The sequence below is a fragment of the Vitis vinifera genome, chromosome 17 (assembly GCF_030704535.1).
Source record: "Vitis vinifera cultivar Pinot Noir 40024 chromosome 17, ASM3070453v1".
Classification (NCBI taxonomy): Eukaryota; Viridiplantae; Streptophyta; class Magnoliopsida; order Vitales; family Vitaceae; genus Vitis; species Vitis vinifera.
The window spans coordinates 3,243,404-3,266,426 of NC_081821.1; the positions used below are offsets into that span (position 1 = coordinate 3,243,404).

The 23,023-nt window shown below is 38.7% G+C and overlaps 1 protein-coding gene across 1 annotated transcript in view; it reads right to left on the bottom strand.

Annotated features, from left to right (window-relative positions):
- Positions 1–334: 334 nt before the first annotated feature.
- LOC100244105 (DExH-box ATP-dependent RNA helicase DExH3) overlaps positions 335–23,023 on the bottom strand; it is a 47,224-nt gene continuing 24,535 nt past the window's right edge. Inside the window, exons 9-19 of the mRNA XM_002277589.5 lie at positions 22,373–22,540; positions 22,022–22,294; positions 8,871–9,065; positions 4,740–4,943; positions 4,470–4,539; positions 4,184–4,332; positions 2,623–2,931; positions 2,231–2,290; positions 1,931–2,083; positions 1,691–1,801; positions 335–1,391 (exon numbers count right to left, since the gene is read on the bottom strand). Coding sequence (XP_002277625.3) covers positions 924–1,391; positions 1,691–1,801; positions 1,931–2,083; positions 2,231–2,290; positions 2,623–2,931; positions 4,184–4,332; positions 4,470–4,539; positions 4,740–4,943; positions 8,871–9,065; positions 22,022–22,294; positions 22,373–22,540 — 2,160 coding nt within the window. The 3' untranslated portion in view covers positions 335–923. The remainder of the gene's footprint in view (positions 1,392–1,690; positions 1,802–1,930; positions 2,084–2,230; positions 2,291–2,622; positions 2,932–4,183; positions 4,333–4,469; positions 4,540–4,739; positions 4,944–8,870; positions 9,066–22,021; positions 22,295–22,372; positions 22,541–23,023) is intronic.

The following is a 23,023-nucleotide window of genomic DNA, read 5'->3' on the forward strand; positions in this document are numbered from 1 at the left end:
TAACACACCGTCTGCAAGTTGAGTAGCAGGTTGCTTCTGAAAATGAATCCTCCCACAGCTGGTCACCTCATTAACAAAACACCAAAAATTAGGACATCAACAAGAAATTGCACACCAAAAGGCACATGGAGCAAACCAGCAATGGCTAAATTTGTAGATATGGATCCCATACCCCTTTATGTTGATTGGGAGATACCCATTGCAGTTCAGCACACACGAATTTATGCATCTCCATCTCCATCTCCATCTTATTATGGGTATGGCAAATTCTGCATCAAAAGCATATAAGCCTGCAACATCATTCAAGGTCACAACAATTCCACTCAAGTACATATTTGGGTCATAGAATTGTCTAGCTTATATCCATTGTATGCTTGGGCAGGAACCTGCAAATGCACCAAATCTTCAGATTCAAACAAGAGCAATTTACAAAACTGAGAGAGAAGAAATGGATAGCTATGTGTCCTCGCTTTACAGATAATTCTTATTGTTTCTACTTCTTTGATAAGAATTCTATCTCTAATTGATACTAAAGTGATGGTGGCCACCCGATACAACAATAAGTTTGGATCAAAGTGATCTTTGAGCTGAGATGGACAGCACCTTTGTGTGAAAAATAATCCTAATTCTGTATCTTTAGTAAGCCTTGGTAGAAAATCAAGCTTCTGCTTCTGTGGAATTTTATCTATCACCCATGTAAAAAAGCAGGGGTTAAAAATGACAAGATCTGTCATTGACTCTTGGAACTGCAACTTCCTGTGAGGTAACAATGTCATGGCCAGAAAGATTAAGGTCCACCACCTAGTCCATCATTTGTTTCAGTTTGGACTAGGAACTCAGCTCTTCCCCCTTGAAAAATAATAAATGACCATTTTAACCTTCACCTATCATGGGCAGTTTATGACCAACTTAGTAAGATGAATTTAAGTTCTCTTCCGACGTTTCCCTTTGCTCTTTTTTAGAAGCATTGACATATGGTCAATGTCTTCAGTGGATGATTGTCTCTCGCCCATCAACCATTCCAGAGCTTTGGCTGCTGCATCCTTTTCCGCAAGTTTCTTACTGCTGCAAGGCTGCCCCGCAAACTGCAATCCGTTGAAGATCACAGTGGACCGGAACATGTTATTTTTCAGTTGTCTCGTCTTGTAGACTGGTGCCTGATGTCCACCCCTGATAAGTACAGTTTGCAGCCTACCCTTTGCATTATCACCCCCAGCTCCACCACTTCTCAAGAGTGCACCAGCCGAGGTCTCTTTTATCGCCTGTTTTGAAGACTTAGGCAACTGGCGGCCAAAGACAAACCTGCCATTGCATTCATCCTCTGAAACCAGTAATCTTACTGCAGATAGCAGCTCATTATTGGTGTGTACATCCAGTGTTGGATTCAGAAGCTGTTCGATAAGAACACAGCATAAAAGAAAGAAAAATCAATTTATGAGTATTATTCTATTTTATGTATGTGTGTGTGTGCACACCCACGAACACGTGTGTGTGTGAGAGAGAGAGAGAGAGGAAAGAAGACATCAATTCAAAAGCATTCATTCATTTAGTGTTTGTGGGTGTATGTGCATCTGCACGCACATAATAAAGTCTGTGTGCATGTGCATGTGGAAATTTGAACCTCAGATGATGGGAAAAAATATAAAAGGTTACTTTTGAGCATCCAGCAATGAGATAAAATAATACTTACTTTCTGTTGAATTAGTTCTTCAAGCTCTTTCTTGAGGCTCAGATATGTATCTGCTAAGTCAGGTTTCATGAAGAACTCCAAATATCCTCCCAACATTTTCAGGTGTCCATCCTACCAAAGCAAGAAATCATTCTAGCGAATGTGGCATATAACTAATTTGAAATATATTTTTAGGAATCATCTTCTTGAAAGGAGGTATCATCCTAGGAATACTGCAAATAAGTGGGATAAGAAACTTACAATTCCCCCTCTGGAAATACGTCCTCCAAATAAAAGAAGCATAGAATCAGATACAGCAGTGGAATCACGGAGGAAAACTGAATTCACCTTCACCTTTTCATTGAAAACTAACCACGGGTATGGAATTTTAGGTTCCCGGGCATTCACCGAATTCTATGAAAAAAAGGAAATGCAGTCCACAATTAAAGAAAAGAAAAGAAAAGAAAATCTTGTTGCGAAGGAAAATTTGATTCTTTACAATTCTGAATTCAATGATGGGATATGCATAATAACGCTTTATGGAACAGCAAAGCAACTTACCGAGTACAGAAGAACTTGACCATCCTCCATCGTTTTCAATGATATTGATTTTTCCTTGTTCTGCAAACACACACTCATGTTATAGCCAATTTTAAGTTATGCTCCATAGGGAAAAAAGAAGACAGGTTATCCACTACCACCCAATAAACTCCAAGCAGAAAGCTGTTCCCTCCAAATACTTTCATTCAACTATAAACAAACTCACCATCATAAAAGCAACTTTAATCATTCTTTGCTTATTGGACATTCATGTTATTCAATAAACCAAATAACATTAGCAAAAAGTATCATTTTTTTTCTTTTTGGAACAAAAATGTTGTTACTATATACAAGAACAAACCCAGAAAGGAAAAAGTAGAAAGCATAGGACAATGTAAAAATTTATCACTCACAACAACAGAGCATATCCCAGGGAACAGGCCTGCACAAATGACTGCTCGAATGAGATGCTCATCATGGCTCCACTTATTGCATGCTTCTGTGTTGTTTTCAACCAGACCAGCATCCTTGAGCAAATAAAAGAATTGCCTTCGAAGGGAATCAATAGCTTTTAGAGTTTGTGCAGAAAGGAAATTTCTCCAACAGTACTCGTATCCAGATTGCTGTCTTTCAGCCTCTTTCCAGCCCTCATAGGCTTGGACAAGTGCAAGATGGTCACTGAAGGTGCGGCCTGAGAAAAGAGCTTTTGCTGATTCTGCAAGCTGCATAAGTGAACAACAGGGGGTTAGGTCACTTTTTCTTGTAGAGGCCTAGATCAGCAAATCAGAAAGCTGGATAGGCTGGCACAGAGAAGACCCTCTTCTCTAGTTGACTTTAATGCAAATCTCATGTCCTTTTGAGTTTTACTAACTGTTCTTAGGTTGTGAAATTAAAGGTCCTCTGCTTTGCGCTTCACGTAGTTCCATATTTCTTTTCTGTATATACTTGTATACATTTCCTTTTCTAAAAGACTTATCATCCTTCTTTATTTTGCACATCTTTCTTTTATCTTGTGAATACAAGTGTAAGATAGTTCATTCAAGACAAGTATGCAGCCATTAGTTTAAGATTTTCGTGTCATGTGAAGGTAGAAATTTATATGACATATCTTGTTGACAAAGATAGTGAAAAAGGCCAGGTAAGGTTGTTGAAGATGGTAAAGAGCACTATATCAAGTTGTGATTTTACTTTTGCACAGGCCGTGGAAGTTTATAGAGGCAAAATCATCAGCATCTACTTGGGAACTGCTGTGGAAGCATGTTGAATTAAGAGCAGGCAGTAAGCTCTGCATTGCACTAGCCTGGACCCAGTTTCTCTTGGGAACAGCACCCAAACCATAATAAATGCTTGCAAGGATGGCCAGAGCAATGGCCACTCTCTCTTCTGCCATTAGATCTCAGTTTTAAGCTCAGTTTATGTCAAAGGTGTTTCTAAATTTATGGTGAAGGGGACTCATAAACAGTTCCTTTTTGGATGTCTAAGGATGGGAGAGGACCATAAAGACACTGCAATTTGTTGTTCGGAGTAGTGAAGCTTTCTAGGGATACAAATTGCTTCTCTTTTAGAAAGTTTAGAAAAGAAGACTAGAAGACTGATAGGTAGGCCAAGAGAGGTGGCATCTACTATATATATATGGTGGTGCAGGTTAGGGGAGTGGATTATAGTTCTAAGCTGGGGTATCTGGAGCCTATGTGTTGATTATTATATGTTTCTCCTGTCTCTCTCTTCTTTATGTCTTCTTGTCCTTTTATTAGCATTAAGGATTTCTTATCCTTGTAACTTCTTTTTACTATAAATATAATACTGTTCTTGTTGCTTAATAGAAAAGTCATAAATCATCCCTCAATCAAAAGCGAATGAAGCTAGCTGAAATAAATAACAAGAAAAAAGAAAAGACATCAATAATAACTTAAAACATCTATTAAGCCAAAGACAGAACAGCATCTGCAACTCGGAAATGGAAAGATAACTTACATCCTTCTTGTCAAATGGCATCAAGAACGGATCTCTAACACTAAGACCAGCAACAACAGTCATTATTGGATTCAGACAGTTGAAAAGAGAACCAAATATGAGCATTTTCCCAAGTTTGGGCTCAACCGGAAGCATTGACAAGTTGCGTCCTGTCAAACAACCAGCAAGACTTGAGGTCTTTCTTCTTTTCTAAATATTTTAAATATACCAATAGCACAACCTTAAAACAGCTTAGAAAGATCAAAATATGAACACCAAAATAGACAAAGAAATATAATTTATGCACCTAACACTGTCAAATTCTCATTCTCATCTAAAGCCCCAATGGTCTTCAAATACTCGATGGCATTTTGAACCTGCAGAACAAATATGATTCAAAAAACTGAAAAGGCAGAACTGCAATATTATCAATGATACAAGTAGAAGCAACAAGATCCCTTTGGTTAAAACATAAATTTTAGTGGCAACCAAAAGGTGAAAAGACCACCAAATGATCTGGTGTCCAGCATCCATGTAAATGTTCAGAGACCGAGAATCAGGTTCCAAGTGAATTTACCGATAAGGGTTCTGGTGGCTGCAAGGCCCTGGCCAGGAATTCTGAAATACTTCCAAGTTGCAAACTCTTGATTTGCAAACAAAGGGACTGTAAAGGTGTCCTTAGAAGTTCTGGCAATTGGTAATCAGAAAAAGCATCATATACACATTTTGGATACAGATGGTAACATTCACCAGGTTGTACACGACCCGCTCTTCCTCTTCTCTATAAAAAATGAAGAGCAAATCAGTAAACTTTAATCCATGTGATAAATCCCAAAACATCGTACAAAAGCAAAATGATATGTAAGAAACTGCTTAAACCCTCTACTGAATTAAAACAAGTTACAATAGAATTGAGTGCTATGCATCAACTCAACCAGACAGATATAATATGCAGCAGAAAGCATGTGAGAAGCAAATTGTTCATGCTCCAGGTTTTTTTTTTTTTTTTGATGAAAAAGCAATATAGTAAAACAAGGCACTCCATAAAAACACTCAAAAATACACAAGAAGTATACAAAGGACACTTAAGAATGCCTAAAAAAGGAACAGGGGACCAACAAAAAACAACACCCCCTCAAACAAACCCAACCAATCTACAAAATCAACAATGGAAGAAGGGCTAAAAACTAAATACACCTTAATCCATGCCCAAAGGTTACAAATTTGAAAGAAAATTTACACTTTTGTACCGAATGACCCTCATTTTTAAACGCTCTACCATTTCTTTCCTTCAAAACTATCTAGAAAAGGCATAGGGGAGCAACTCGCCACACTTATTCTCTTTTCTTACCCACAAAAGAACCATGTCAACCTAACAACGTCTCTCTAACTAATAACAGAAGCACCCATGACATCCAAAACAGAGAAAACAACAAGTGCCAGAGACTACTTGCCATATCCCAATGCAAGAGGATGTGATCAAGATACTCTTCCTCTGAAAGACACAAGCAACATCTGTTAGCCAAATGCCACCTTCTCCTTTGAATCTGATTCAAGGTTAAGACTTTATTCCAAGTAGCCTTCCAAGCAAAGAAACCCACCCTTGATAGCACCCATGACTTCCAAATTACACTTGTAGGAAAATCCCTTTTTCTTTTTGGTTCCAAAGCCTTATAAAGAGATTTGATAGTAAATTTACCATCCTTTGACTTTGTCCATATCACCGGATCTCCCACATCTCTACACACCCTTATTCCTTGCAATCACTAAAAAAAATGTTTCACATCAATCACCTCCCAATCATTGAGCCACCAAGAGAAACGAGGATCTCAAACTCCCTCTCTAGAATGGTTCCAAATATCCTCCACCCAAGCCTCCTTGGACGAAGCTAGAGCAAATAAGGAGGGAAAAGAGGTGCACAAAGAATTGCTGCCACACCACTTATCCTTCCAAAATCTACCCACCTCCCATTCCTCACAAAAAAAGTCATATAGCCAGCCATCACTACCCATTCTCTCCTGATGGCTTTCCACAAACCTACCCTAAACCTTTCTCTCACTTCACATGAGTGCCACCTACCTTCTTCTTCCCCATACTTCCCACAAATGACTTGCTTCCAAAAGGCCTCCCCTTCCACTGCAAAACACCAACTCCATTTGCACAGGAGTGCCTTATTAAGCAATGTCAAATTCCTCACTCCCAAACCACCCTTACATTTATCTGAGCAAACAATAAACTAACTTACTAAGGCTTTCTCTCAAGTGCCCCTCCTCCCTAAAGGAAATCCCTTTAGATTTGCTCCAACCTCAATCTGACTCTCCTTGGAATACGAAACAAAGACAAAATAAATACGCATACTGAAAAAAGTGCTAAGAATTAAGGTAAACCTACTCCGTTCCCCTTGAAACAAGCACCCAAAGGAAGGCCCAAGTAAGAAGACAACAACGTAATAACCTTGCAACCAAACTCTTGAGCCAACTCTTCTACATTCTCCATTCTCTTCATGGGAATCAACTCACTTTTTTTCATATTTATACTCAACCCTGACATGGCCTTAAACCACATAAGTAACCAACTCAAATAAGTTGATTGATCTAGAAAAGGTTTACAGAAGAGTAAAGTGTCATCTACGAACAACAAGTGAGAGATTTCCACTCCTACTCCTTCTCTACCATTAAATTGCCAACCCAACAAAAAACCTCCCTCCTTAGCTCTCTTTAACAAACAACAGAGGGCCTCCATGACAATCACAAGAAGGTAAGGTATAGAGGGTCCCCTAACCTAAAACCCTGAGATCTTTGGAAAAAACTAGAAGGAGTTCCATTAATAAGGACAGAGAAGCTTACTATAGAAATACACCACTGAATCTAACTGATCCAGTTAACACTGAAACCTATATTTTCTAGCATCCAAATTAAGAAGTTCCAATTTACATGGTCGTATAACTTCTCAACATCAAGTTTGCATAGAATACCACCATCATTGCCTTTCTGCAACAAATCAATAGCTTCATTAGCAATCAAAGAAGCATCAGGATCTGCCTACCCTCCACAAAAGCATTTTGGGACTTGGATATCACCTTACCCACCACTTTCTTTAGCCTACTAACTAACATTTTAGCTAACAACTTGTAAATGCTACCTACCAAGCTTATAGGCCTAAAATCCTTAAGATCTTTAGCTCCCCCTTTCTTAGGAACTAACACCAGAAAATAGACATTAATACTCTTCACAAACTTGCCCTATTCATGAAAGTCCTTAAAAAAACCCTATAACTTCTTCCTTCAAAAAATCCCAATTGAATTGCCAAAAAGCCAAAGAGAAGCCATTAGGTCTAGGAGCATTAACCCCCACTAAGATCTAAGAGAGTAGAAAATATCTCTTCCTTGGAAAAAGGGACCTCTAACATCACTTCATTCTCACCTCCTAAAACCTCAACCGGCAAGTCATTGCAACTGGGTCTCCATTCCTCTGATTCAGACAAAAGAGAGTGGAAGACCTGGACCACCCCTTCTTTGATCTCTCTCTCCTTTGCTACCCAAGTCCTATTGATCTTGATCTTCACCATGAAGTTTCTTCTCTTAAGGCAGTTTTTATGGAAGAAAAAAAAACCGTATTTCGAACACCCATATTCTTCTCTAGGTTTATGTCACTAATTTGAGCATGATTGTAACAATTGAAATAATGAAAAAAAAATAAAAATCAGGATTTCGGATGTATGCAAGCATAATTATTCCAATCTATTTTAGATACAATGTTGGACATTGTTATCTAATTTTTTTCTTAATCCGAGACAGATTGGAAGTTCAGCCTTTGCCTATTAGGCTCTTAGATCTTTTAAGCAATCAGGTGACTATTATGTGACTTTAAGATCTTGTTGAGTCGGCTTCTTGAAAGCTCAACAAGAGCTTCTCCTTGTTTGAGTTGACTTCTTGAAAGCCAAAACTAATACTTCAAGTGATTTTAATAAAATTGTATTTTGCTTCCACCAAAGTTTAACATGGAAGCAAAGGCAAGTGTTGAGCTAACAACTTCCCTAAAATATTTAGTTGGTAGGATATAGATCCATAATGTATATTGTGCTAGCACATGCCCCCTCATCCAGCATATCCCCCTACCCAAACCCCCCACCCCCAACCCCTCAACAAAAAAATAAAAAAATTAGTGCATAATTTGAGCTGGGTTTGAAACTAAACTACCAGATTTAAAGGCAAAAAATGCTTAATCACTAAGCCAAATTTGAATCCTGATAACACATTGCCTCCCTCCCATGAAACAAATTTGTTCAATTTTGCACCCCCCGCCCCCTACATTTTTGGTTCTGACACTGTTTGAAATAATTAACCTAATCTTTTAAAAGGAGTTAGCCAACAAAATGGGTCTATGGAATTGGGACATCTCATCAAGAATTTCCATGCCCTGATCTCAAGAGAGAGAAAAGGGGAGACAAAGAAAAACTGAAATAAAGATAATGTTTGACACACAAAAATTCATTCACAATACATACATGCTACCTGGCTCTACCTATCATTAGCAAATACTTATCGCAGTCTACATGTGTGTATGACATGCTAGAAGATGATTTGGTGGTGAACTCAATAAAAATAGACTAAAGAAAAGGAAAAGGCAACTCAAGAAGAAAATTAGTGCCATTGAAATATCATCCCATAAGCTAGGTTAAAGAAAAATGCCAATCAGAGTGGTGTTACTTGTCGAGCAGAAGCCTTTGAGATCCAAGAAGGAAGTAAACAAGGAGTGTTATTCAGAGCATCGTATGACGTCTCTTTTGCCTTTCCACAATCGACCACAAAAACCACATCATTAATGGTGATACTAGTCTCAGCCATGTTGGTAGCAAGAACTATTTTCCTTACTCCATCTTCCGGCTTATCAAATATTAACCTCTGCATGCAAACCAGTTCAAAATGGTCAGGAAAACAAGGGTGGAAACAAACATTACCATTTAACCAAGTTAGAAATCATATATAATTTAAAGCAAGTTTCCGTACTACGATTCAAATGTAAATCATCTGTGTATCTCTCTGTTTAGGAAACATGAAGAGAATTTATAACAGATGTCAATCCAGAAATGCTTACTGCTATATGAAAATATGGAAAGAAAACACGACAGATCTCTGTAAAAACCAAGATGGTTGGAATAATGCTTTTCTGAGTTTGGGTTCAGTTGTGCATACAAATCTGCATCTGAGCACAATGCAAAGACACCAAACTCCAACCTATTAGTCATAATTATTGTGATAAGAGCCACCAAGTTTTGGTTGCCTACTAACTAATGATTATAGATTCAAGACAGGCCTCCGCATCACACCTTTAGGCGTGAGCATAGTTAAAGTACCTCAGTTTTTTAGGGCTATCCCCCCCACCCCTTGCAACCTTCGACAAAAAAAATGGAAAATCAATTATTGTTTTCAAGACATCTAAAGTTGTGTCTTTAATTTATGCTTGCTTTGTCATCATAAAAGGCTACTCAAATTATGAAAGCATGCTTTTGTTTTTTTCTTTTTCTTATTTATTTATTTATTTTACTGGATAACATGCATTTGACGTGTATATCATATATTACCATTCATAGATATAGAAGTCCAATATACAGAAACATGGCTTTCTTCTTATGGTGAAACATTAGAGAAGTTATTAACTCCAAGATTTTGATTCGAGTATGTCCCTTTTTAGTCACACATTTTAGAATATTCTTATTTCCAAAGAAAAAAAAATGTATAAGACTTCCAAGTTCCATCTGCATTCTTTATGAATTGTTGAAGATTTAGGATGAGTTAGTTATTTTTTTGTTTCTCTATGTTCAAATATAACTTGAATTTATAATTTAAATTAATCAAGTAGATTAAATAGTTGGGATTCCCTATTTTTATGCTTTCAGTTAGATTAGTTGAGATTATTGTGGAATCAATCTCTCCTATATATCTTTGTAAATTCTTGAGTATTGAATAAGCAGAAGAAGTAACCTTTCTTCTCTCAAAGACTACATGATATCAAAACCTAAGCCTCTGTACTGAAAATCGTGGTGATGGCAAAAACCGCCATGACTGGAACAAGGAGAACAATGTCCTTTGGTATTGCCAATGAGGTGCTCCACAAGTTTTTGTTGGGAATTTTAATGGATTGGATAATCTATATCCATCTACTCAATAGACCATTCACAAATTGAATGGTAAGAATTATCTCAGGTGGATACAATCCATTAAATTGGTGATTGAGGGCAAGGGAAAATTAGGCCATCTCATTAGAGAAATAACAAAACCAGTGGTTGATGATCCAGCTCTCAGAACATGGAGATCTGAAAATTCTACGGCAATTGCTTGGCTTGTGAATTCCATGGAACCAACAATCGGAAAGACGCATGTCTTCTTACCAATGATGAAAAAAGTGTGAGAAGCAGCTCCTGAGACTTATTCGAATCTGGAAAACTCAGCTCAAATATTTGAACTGAAATAACAATTGTGGCAGTCCAAACAAGGAGACTAAGAGGTAACCCAGTATGATAACAAAATGACAATGTTGTGGCAAAAGTTAAGACTTATGTTACAAAGAAGATCGAGATTGCCCAAGTGACAATGTGAGACATTTGAAGAGATTGCAGAATGATTGAGTCTTTGTGTTCTTAGCTAGACTGAACAAGGAATTAGATGAAGTCAGAGGGCGGATTCTAGGAAAACAACTTCTGCCCACTCTTCGCGAAGTGTTTTCCAAAGTTCGAAGGGAGGAAAATCAAAGGAAAGTCATGATGAGGGACATATTCCACCAATACCTGAAGGTTCTGCCCTAGTAACCAAAAGCAATCAGCCTAGATAGTCATAAAACAGAAAAGGTGAAAAACCTTGGTGTGATCACTGTCATAAACCTTGGTACACTAGGGAAATATGCTAGACACTTCATGGTAGACCATAGAATTGGAAAAAGAAACCTGGAAGAGAAAACCGAGCCTTCCAAGCAGCAAATGAAGAATCCAAAGGGCAACTGATCAACTCAGAGATGTCTCCATTCATGAAGAAACAGTTAGAACATCTATATAACCTCTTTCAATCTCCACAAGTCTCAGTAAACCCCACTTCCTCTTGTTCTTTAGCTCGAAAAGGTAACTATCTGACTACTGCTCTTGTTAGTGTTAGTACAAATTTAGATAGTCCATGGATCATAGATTTTGGAGCAATTGATCACATGACTGGCTGTTAGGCCATAGTTGGGGCAGGATCAATCATCATCTCTGCTTCCCTTACACTCCATAATGTCCTTCATGATCCTAACTAGTCTTGTAATTTATTGTCTGTTAGCAAACTAACACATGATCACAAGTGTCAAGCTAATTTTTATCCATTTCGGGTGACTTTCAGGAAATGATCTCGGGGAGGATGATTGGCAAATCCTAGAGAAAGTAGAGGACTCTATTTCTTTGAGGATGAAATTGAATCGAGAAGACAAACTCAGAGTACCAGTTTGAAATCCATTTTTGTTGCTAGTGATAGTGAAATAATGTTATGACATTTTAGGCTAGGCCACCCGAATTTTCATTATTTAAAATATTTGTTTTCAAATTTATTAACAGCCTTATAAAGCTTCTAAACCCTTTTCCTTAATATACAGTGACGTATGGTGGTCATCTAAGGTTACCACGCTTTTTGGATGACGATCACATACGAGTAAGTTGGGTATATTTACAAAAAGAAAAATCAGAAGTGGGGGAAGTTTTCAAAATTTTTACACTAGGGTGCAAACACAATTCCACACAAGTATTTAGGTATTTCGAAGTGATGATGGGAAAGAATATTTCAACAAAGTTTTGGAACATTTCTTTGTGCAAAAAGGGACTGTACATCAAAGTTCTTGCAATGATACTCCTCAACGAAATGGAGTAATTGAAAGGAAAAACAAAAACCTTTTAAAAGTAGCTAGGGCCTCAATTTTCACAAATAAAGTTCTTGAATATCTTAGGGGTGAAGCTATCCTTACGACCACTTATCTAATAAATTGAACGCCAAGCAAGGTTTTGCATTCCAAACACCTTTACACATTTTTCAAAATGTCATCCTATATCTCAGCTTTCATCCAATTTGCCTTCAAAATTCTTTCATTATATTGCCTTTGTCCATATTTATAAACAAAACTGTGGGAAGCTTGATCCTAGAGCAAAAAGGTGTGTTTGTGGGCTATTCTCCAACTCAGCGAGGGTACAAATGCTATGATCCCATTTCCAAAAAAAAAAAAAATTTACCATGGATGTCATAATTTCCTGTCCAAACCATCTTTTGAATCTCATCTTCAAGATGAGAAAGGAAGTGAAGCCTCAGAGTATCTAGATGTTTTTCAACCAAAAGAATCATCACATGTTCCACCCATAATCACTTCAGTCCAACCTATAGGGGAACCATGTATGTTAACTACTGAAAATGCAGGTCCAGACCCCTCCTTACTGCCATCTCATGATCACACTAGGATAGAGACCAATGCTCCACTACAATGCCATGAGTCTGAACCAGGACATGATTGAAACTTGACCGATCTTCCAAGTAATGACCAATCCAAGCCTGTTCAATCTGTCCTACCTAGTCCTAGTTCACAATCTGAGTTCATTAATAATCTCAGTATTCCCATTGCTATCCAAAAGGGTGTTAGGTATTGTACCAAACCTCCCATGTCTAACTATGTGTCTTATAAGAACCTCTTACCATTTTTTTTTTGCATTCACTTCACAACTTTCTAGCCTAGAAATTCCAAAGGATGTAAAAAATGCTCTTAAGGATTCCTAAGTGGAAGGAGACTACTTTTGAGGAGATGAGGGCTCTTGAGAAGAATGAGATGTGGGAGATGGTGGACCCACCAAGAGGAAAAACGATAGTTGGGTGCAAATGGGTGTTCACATTCAAATATAGGTCAGATGGATCACTCCAAAGGTTTAAAGTTCGATTGGTGGCCAAAGGATTTACTTAGACCCATGATATTGACTATCTTGAAACTTTTGCTCTTGTGGCAAAGCTAAACACTATGAGAGTACTCCAATCAAACTGTAGTAAACCTTGACTGGCCTCCACAACATCTAGATGTAAAAAATACCTTCCTTACTGGAGACTTGGAGGAAGAGGTTCACATGGACTCACCTCTAGTTTTGACATGAACTTTGGATCAAAAGTTTGTACACTAAAAAAGTCTTTGTATGGACTAAAACAGTCACCAAGAGCTTGGTTTGAAAAGTTCAGTCAATTCATGAAGTAGAGGTACACTCTAGGGCAAACCAACCACACCATGTTCATGAACTTCTCTAATGATAGGAAGATTGTTGTTTTAATAGTATATGTGGACGACATTATCCTTACCAGAGATGATGTACATGAAATGAACAGATTGAAGAAATGTCTTGCCTCAGAATTTGATATTACACATACATCTTGATATTACTTTCGTTATTAGTTTGGTAAGCCAATTTATGCACTCTCCTTATGAAGAACACTTTGAGGCTGTGTATAGAATCCTAAGGTACTTGAAAAGTACACTAGGTATAGGTTTATTCTTTCAAAACAATGTTCAGCAGAATATTGAGTCTTATATTGACGTGGATTAGGTAGGTTCAATTAGCGATGGAAGGTCCAATCAAGATATTGTACCTATGTGTAGGGTAACTTAGTTAATTGGAGGAACAAGAAACAAAGTGTGGTATCACAAAACAACGCAAAGACTAAATACAAGACAATGGCTCACGAGGTATGTGAGATGTTGTGGTTGAAACAGTCATGGAAGAGCTCAGGACACCAGTAAACATGCCAATGAAGTTATACTATAACAATAAGATTGTAATCAGCATTGCACATAACCCTGTATAACATAATAGGACCAAAAATGTTGAGAATCTTGAGATCAACAAACATTTAATCAAAGAAAAGCTCGAACCAACAAAACAAATGATAACTGATATTCTTAGAAAGGGGTTGTTCAGATCAGACCTAACTTTGAGTTTCTTATCAACAAGTTGGACACGATAGACATCCATGCACCAACTTGAGGGGGAGCATCGAAGATTTGGGATGAGTTGGCTATTTTTTTGTTTCTCTATGTTTGAATAAAATTTGAATTAGTTTCTCTATGTTCGAATAAAATTTGAATTAGTATGGTAGATTAGACAGTCAGAATTTCCTATTTTTATGCTTCCTATTTTAGATAGGTTGAGATTATTATAGAACCAGTCATATATCTATGTAAATTCTCAAGTATTTTTTTTTTTTGATAGATATGTAAATTCTCGAGTATTGAATAAGTAGAAGTAATCTTTCTTCTCTAAAAAACTACATGAATTAATGCAATGATATTTCATATATATTTATGATATACACAATGAAATCTCATATTTTAAAACCTTTATTTATTTAACCTGCAATTTATATGAAATATATATAGTTTTTAAAACTTAACTTTTTCTTTTTCCCAATTAAGATCGAAATTAACTTTTCAAAGAAATGATAATTACTTTTCACATATTTCATACTTCAAGTGCTAAAAATTGTCTTTGTAATAAACATTTTCAATCCAATTATATTATAAAAGAATTGTGTATGCAGAAGTAAAACAGGTTACGATACTTGGACTCTCCAACTTCACCCAACAAACCCGTGTAAACACTAAATTGACATGGTGTTGCGCATAGGATCCTTGTCCAATGCTACTATTTTAGCTAAGCATATGGTTGTTTGACTTCAATTAGTTTCTTTCTTCCTTTTTAATTCTTGAAGAAAGAGAAAATTTGGTGGAAATTGAACCTTATAAGCATATATAGGGATAAAAAAGAAAAAATATGGGTAAAAGAGAATATAAGGGGACTTTTTATCAAGTATATCTTAGCTTCTAATTAATTTTTATTTGATTTTCCCTTTTCTTTTTGTACTATTGTGTTATACCCAAGTGCCCATACTTCTGATTAAACTTAAAATTTGTACATGTTGTTAGATGGTGTACAGTTATTTAGGTTATTTACTTTTCCTTTTCCTTTTCTTTCCTTATTGTATTGTGGGTCCCACTAACATGTATATATATGCTCAAGTCTAATGTGTATTCTTTACAGTTTTTCAATAACAATAATTAGGGATTCTCCCTTTTTCTCTCTTTTCACATGGTATCAGAGCCTAGGGAGAAAAAAAAACTCTAATTATTTCCGGTTTATCCGTGAATCCATTATAGGAAATCTTTCAGTGACCGTGTTTCATTCCGGTCACCCTTCCCATCCCTTAAAGCTTTCCGATCAACCGTATCGCCGTCAGAAAACCCTCACCGCCTGCGACCTTTTTCGGCGAAGTCCTTTTCCGACATCGACCATACCATCAGGTGCGCAAGGAGGAGATCTTCAACTTTTCTCAAGGCGCTGGAGGAAGAATCTCAGCCACGCGCCGGCCACGCGCATCTCTTCTCTGGCGGCCTGAATCTCACGCGTCGGCGCGTGGGGGTGCGTGGGGCACTTTCCGGCCACGCGCTTCCACCTCCAGCCTCGCCTGACGCCATTTAGCCACCCTCCATCTTTGCTTGTGTCATTCGAGCCCTGAAAATGCATTTTTTGGAGTTTTTTGTCTCCGTCGGCCCTCTAAACAGCCTTTCTGGCGTCCTCCAGTGACTTTCTCTCCACCCCGAGCCCTACACGTGTCTTAGGAAGTGTTCTTCTACCTTTCTAGTAATGTCATATTTGTTTTTCTTTACTATTTGGTCTCTCACAGCCGCGGATCCTCGGTTTTTCTTCTTTCAGCCGCGATCTAAAGCCGTATTAGGGCTCTCTTCAATCCAAACATATTTCGTTCTCCAGATAAGTAGATATGGCTACTAAAAGTTCCACTTTTTCCTCTGTCATATCTGGATCTCCTATGATTACTTCGGAGAAATTGGTTGGTAGTGAAAATTATTTGTCCTGGTCTGCCTCTGTGGAGCTTTGGTTTATGGGTCAAGGTTATGAGGATCACTTTGTTACGCAAGAGGCGGATATCCCTGAGGTTGACAGAGTACAATGGAGGAAGATAGATGCACAGTTATGTAGTGTGTTATGGCAATCAGTTGATCCTAAGATTCTACTTCATCTTCGGGCCTACAAAACATGCTTTAAATTTTGGAATCAGGCGAAAGGGCTATACACGAATGACATCCAACGTCTTTATAAGGTGGCTTCTTCTATTGTCAATGTCAGACAACAAGACATGGATTTATCTACTTATATTGGCCAGATTGCCTCTCTTAAGGAGGAATTCTTGACCGTGATGCCTCTTACTATTGATGTTGGGGATCAACGAACACAAATTGACAAGTTCTTCATGGTTCTTACGCTTATTGGCCTCCGTCCATATCTCGAGACCATCCGCGATCAGATTCTTGGCAGTTCCTCCGTTCCATCATTGGATGATGTGTTTACTCGCCTCCTCCGTATCTCCTCCACTCAGACTTTGCCATCTGATAACACTTCAGATTCTTCTGTGTTAGTTTCTCAAACTAACTCTTGAGGAGGACGCAGTGGTAACCGAGGTAGAGGCCAACGTCCTCATTGCACCTATTGCAATAAGCTTGGCCACACTCGTGATCAGTGTTATCAGTTACATGGGCGGCCTCCCCGCACTGCCCACGTGGCCCAGTCATCTAATCCTCAGTCGCCTCAGCCTCCCACTTCCTCCACATCTCAGGGTATTTCCCTCACTGACAATGAGTATGATGACTATCTTCGCTATCAGGCCACCAAGTCAGCTTCTGTTGCCCAGACTGGTAATGCTTCTGCTTGTCTTACCCACACATCTTCTCTTGGACCTTGGATTCTAGATTCTGGCGCTTCTGATCACATATCTGGTAATAAGGATCTTTTCTCTTCTATTACTACTACCTCTGCCTTATCTACTGTTACTTTAGCTAATGGTTCCCAAACTATGGCTAAAGGTTTTGGTTTCGCTCATCCTCTCCTTTCCCAACCTCTCCATTCTATCCTTTATGCCCCTGAGTGTCCTTTTAATCTTATTTCCATCAACAAAATAACTCGCACTCTTAACTGTTCTATCACTTTCTCTGATAAATTTGTGACCTTGCAAGACAGGAGTACGGGGAAAACGATTGGCATAGGACGTGAGTCTCAAGGCCTCTATCACCTCACCTCGCCTTCAACTCCTGCAGTTTGCGTTTCCACTGATACTCCCCTCCTCATCCATAGTCGCCTGGGCCACCCTAGTCTATCCAAGTTCGAGAAAATGGTCCCTAGTATTTCATCTTTGTCGTCGCTTGCGTGTGAGTCCTGTCAGCTTGGGAAACATACTCGTGTCTCGTTCCCAAAGCGTTTGAATAATCGGACAAAGTCTCTTTTTGAACTTGTCCACACTGATGTTTGGGGTCCTTGTCGGACTGCGTCTACTTTAGGATTTCAGTATTTTGTCACTTTCATTGATGACTATTCTCGATGTACTTGTTTATTTTTAATGAAAAATCGAGTTGAGTTATTCTCTATTTTCCAGAAATTTTATGCTGAAATCCAAACCCAGTTCAATATTTCTATTCGTGTGTTGCGTAGTGACAATGTCATGGAATATTTTTCTGCACCATTTACTTCATTTATGTCCCAACATGGGATCATTCATCAGTCTTCTTGTGCTCATACTCCTCAACAAAATGGGGTAGCTGAACGTAAGAATCGACATCTTGTTGAGACAGCTCGTACTCTCCTTCTCCATAGTCATGCTTCTTTTCGTTTTTGGGGGGACGCTGTTCTTGCAGCATGTTATTTGATTAATCATATGCCCTCATCTGTATTACACGATCAAATTCCTCATTCCCTTCTTTTCCCTGACCAACCACTTTATTTCCTTCCTCCTCGTGTTTTTTTTTGTACTTGCTTTGTTCATATTCTCACTCTTGGACAAGACAAACTTTCTGCCAGAGCCACAAAATGCATTTTCTTGGGATATTCCAGACTTCAAAAGGGTTATCGTTGTTATTCCTCTGAGACTCATCGCTACTTTCTCTCCGTTGATGTCACTTTCTTTGAGGACTCACCGTTCTTCTCCACCTCTGAGTCTCTTCCTGTTTCTGAAGTCTTACCTCTTCCCATTATCTCCTCACTTGATGCAGTGCCTTCTCGCCCACTTCAGGTTTATCATCGCCGTCATTGTGTCGTTGTTCCTCCTTCTTTGGCCAAGGTACCTGCTGACTCACTTCCTATCCCTTCGGCTTCTCCTGCCCCGGCTCTGTTTCCTTCTGCTAACTTACCCATTGCTCTTCGGAAAGGTAATCAATCTACTCGTAATCCTCATCCCATTTACAATTTTTTGAGTTACCATCGATTATCTTCACCCTATTCTGCATTTGTTTCTACTATATCTTTTGTTTCTCTTCCCAAGAGCACCCCTGAGGCTCTTTCCCATCCAGGCTGGCGACAGGCAATGGTAGATGAAATGGCTGCTTTACACTCCAATGGCACTTGGAATCTTGTTGTTTTACCCTCTAGTAAATCTACAGTTGGTTGTCGTTGGGTCTACACAGTTAAGGTTGACCCTGATGGTCAGGTTGATCGCCTTAAGGCCCGCTTAGTTACTAAAGGTTATACTCAGGTTTATGGTTCTGATTATGGTGACACTTTCTCTTCTGTTGCCAAGATAGCTTCTGTTCATCTATTGCTCTCCATGGCTGCTATGCGTTCTTGGCCTCTTTATCAGTTAGATATTAAAAATGCTTTCCTTCATAGGGATCTTGCTGAGGAAGTTTATATGGAGCAACCACCTGGTTTTGTTGCTCAGGGGGAGTCTGGTTTAGTGTGCAGGTTACGTCGTTCTCTATATGGCTTGAAACAATCTCCTCAAGCATGGTTTAGCCGTTTTAGTTCTGTTGTTCAGGAGTTTAGCATGTTCCGTAGTACAGTAGATCATTCCGTTTTCTATCATCATAACTCTTCGGGACAGTGTATTTATCTGGTAGTTTATGTGGACGACATAATCATTACAGGCAGTGATCAGAATGGTATTCAGAAACTAAAGCAACACCTTTTCACCCACTTTCAGACTAAAGACTTGGGGAAACTCAAGTATTTCTTAGGGATTGAGATAGCTCAATCCAGTTCCGATGTGGTTCTTTCCCAAAGGAAGTATGCTTTAGACATCTTGGAAGAAACCGGTATGTTAGACTGTAAACTGGTAGACACTCCTATGGATCCAAATGTCAAACTTATACCAGGACAGGGGGAGCCTTTAGGAGATCCTGGGAGATATCGGCGACTTGTAGTTAAACTGAACTACCTCACCATTACTCGTCCGGACATTTATTTTCCTGTAAGTGTTGTTAATCAATTCCTACAGTCACCATGTGATAGCCATTGGGATGCTGTAATCCGCATTCTTCGATATATCAAAAGCACACCAGGCCAAGGTGTGTTGTACGAGAACAGAGGTCATACCCAGATTGTTGGTTACACAGATGCAGATTGGGCTGGCTCACCCACAGATAGGCGTTCCACTTCCGGGTATTGTGTTTTTATTGGAGGTAACCTAATATCCTGAAAGAGTAAGAAACAAGATATAGTGGCCAGATCTAGTGCTGAAGCCGAGTATCAAGCTATGGCTCTTGCAACATGTGAACTCATATGGCTGAAACATCTTCTTTGGGAGTTGAGATTTAGAAAGGATGAACAGATGAAGCTCATCTGTAACAACCAAGCCGCTTTGCATATTGCATCCAATCCAATCTTCCATGAAGGGACCAAACACATTGAAGTTGATTGTCACTTCATTAGAGAGAAGATCGCATCAGGATGTGTGGCGACTAGTTTTGTCAATTCAAATGATCAACTAGCAGATATTTTTACTAAATCTCTCAGAGGTCCTAGAATTAAATACATTTGTAACAAGCTTGGTGCATATAACATATATGCTCCAGCTTGAGGGGGAGTGTTAGATAGTGTACAGTTATTTAGGTTATTTACTTTTCCTTTTCCTTTTCCTTTTCTTTCCTTATTGTATTGTGGGTCCCACTAACATGTATATATATATGTCCAAGTCTAATGTGTATTCTTTACAGTTTTTCAATAACAATAATTAGGGATTCTCCCTTTTTCTCTCTTTTCACACATGTGAAGGGCCAAACACCTGAAAACATACCCACACCAGATACTTGCACCCAAACTCTTGCAACAAAGAATGGTGCATGTTTTAGTGACTAGGTTGTGCATCAAGGTCTTCTCCTTGAGCCTCATCTGAAAACCCCTCGAAAAGCCACAATTAGTGGATAAAAGAGTATTACTACAAAGAGTTATACCCAGAAATTTTCTGATACAAATAATTTTGTTTGGATATTTTTCCTGTAGTTTTACTTATTTTTGCATGACTTCTGAAATTTGTTTTTTTTTTTTTTTTTTTTGATAGGAAACGACAACGGAATATATTGATAAAAAGAAGGTACAATTAGAAGGATGAGAAATCCTCCCACCAAAGAAAAACAAGACTACAAGAATCAAATATAAGAAATACAATGAGAGAATAAGCAAACGGACTATTTACACACCGCTAACCAATCAAGTTGTAACATGTTAAGAGGTATCCCTTTAAAAACCTTAGAACAAAAAGCCCATAGAGAAGCCAAAAAACGAATAGAATCCCAAAGAAACCCTGAATTCCTTGCTTTATCCTCAAAAATCCTTGCATTTCTTTCCCGCCACACCACCCACATTAACGCGATGCACGCGATGCACGCGTCTTGCCATAACACAACCCCTCTCTTAGAAGAACCGAAACCATTAAAATTAGTAAAAAACATGTCAGAGATGCTCCTTGGGGAAACCCAATCCATCTTTGCTAACTGAAATAATCTGTGCCACAACCCCTTGGTCAACGAGCAATGGAGGAAAAGGTGATCTACTGTTTCTCCATGCTTCATGCACAACTTACATATGTTGGGACTAAGTGCTTTGTGGGGTCTTCTCAATTGTAGCAAGTCATTAGTATTAAGCTTCTTGTGCGCCACCAACCAGACAAAGGACTTGACTTTGAAAGGGACTTGAGAATTCCAGACAAACTTAGTAGGGAACACTGGAGGCGACTCGGAATATTGGGATAAGGCCAGAAAGAAAGATTTGACTGTGAAAAGACCTGAAGGAGATATGGACCAGGATCTCTTATCTGGAACCGAAGGAGATATGTGTAGACGATCAAGAGACCGCATGAGGCTTTCTAAATCTTCTATCTCAGAATCAGTAAGATTTCGGCGAAAATTGAAATTCCAAGAGAAAGGACGGGAATACCCGAGAATTGAAGAAATTGGAGCATTTTTATCCGTGACTACGCTAAGTAATCTTGGATATTGGGTTCCCAAAGGTTGATCCCCCCACCACAAGTCATCCCAGAACCGAATTCTATCCCCGTCCCCTACCACAAACCGAGTAAACTTGGAAAACTCTTGGAAGACAAGTGCAATGGCCTTCCAAGGACAACGATGAGACCATCTAACATTATTGTTGACATCCCAGCCATTGGAGTGTGATCCATAAATGCTTAAGATAACCTGGTGCCATAGAGCTGAACCCTCCCTAGGATACCTCCACAACCACTTCCCTAAAAGAGCGACATTCCTCATAGAAATCTTTCCAAAACCCAAACCCCCTCTCGACTTTGTTTGAAAAAGACCATTATCAGTTGTTTGTGAGTTAAGTTGCTGGGTATTGGCTCAAGGTGTTCTCCTTGAGCCTCACGAGAAGCCTCAAACGCCTCAAAAAGCTACAATTAGCAGGTATTGTTTGAAGAAGAATAAATTATCAGCATGAGTTCAAGAAAGTTGCATGAATAGGAGTACTAATGTTGATAAATGATAGAGCCAACACAAAATGAAGAGTAAATAGCAAGATTACCTGCTCTGAGCTGGCCATGGAACCATGGCATGCAAGCAGCAAAACTCTGCTTGGATCTCCCAAGAGAGGATGAGCTTCGAGCTGATCTTTCAAAGAATTTATGTCATCCCAACCAGTCATGAAAACCAAGACAGCACCAGGTCTTTCTTTTTTAACTATGTGGCAAAGAGCATGTTCGATAAGGTTAAAACCAATAGAATCAGGATTCCAACAGGATAAAGAGTCTTGTGTCCGTGGGCTATATGCATCAAAATTAGCAACTTCAAGTGCATCCTGTTCACAAGTATAAAGTGTTCAAGATGCATTTATAGAAAAACAACAACAGTATGTAGCCTCATAAAACTGTTATACCTCAACCGAGGAAGCAATTTGGCTCTTTCTCTTTCTGAGAGCTTGTTTCTGCATTTTCCACACCTTTTCTTGACCATAATCATCAATTTGATTATAAGGAGTCAATCTATATCCAGTCATTTCCAGAATATTTTCCAGAAAATGAGTTCGTACTGGGTACGTAAACCCCTAAAGTAGAACAGTAGAGGGAGAGAGAAGAGTTAGTCCATCACACCATGAATGAACAACATGTTATATATAAAAAATTTGTACTCAATAATAAACTAAATTGATTTAATACATGAGAAGTCCACTTAAGTGTGATCATTCATGATTGAAGGAGTATTCAGTTGAACTTAGATGGATGCTCTTTGGGTACCCTAAGGCAACTCGAGATTGGTCGAGTGATTAGAGATCATTGAGGTTTAGTAGTCAAAGCTTATTCTAAACCTGCAGGTGTGGGTTTTTCTATTGAGATTCAGATTGTTGTGCTGTTGGAGGGCCTCATGCAAACAAAAGCTTCGGGCTTGTCCAACTTTGTAGTGCAGGGAAATTCTACTATTGTCATCTTATGGGTGGCTAAGAAGGAAATAGATTCATAGAGGCTTGACAAGTGGCTACATTAAACATTTGATATTGTTCCAAAGTTAGGATGCTCCAGGGATTGGGTTC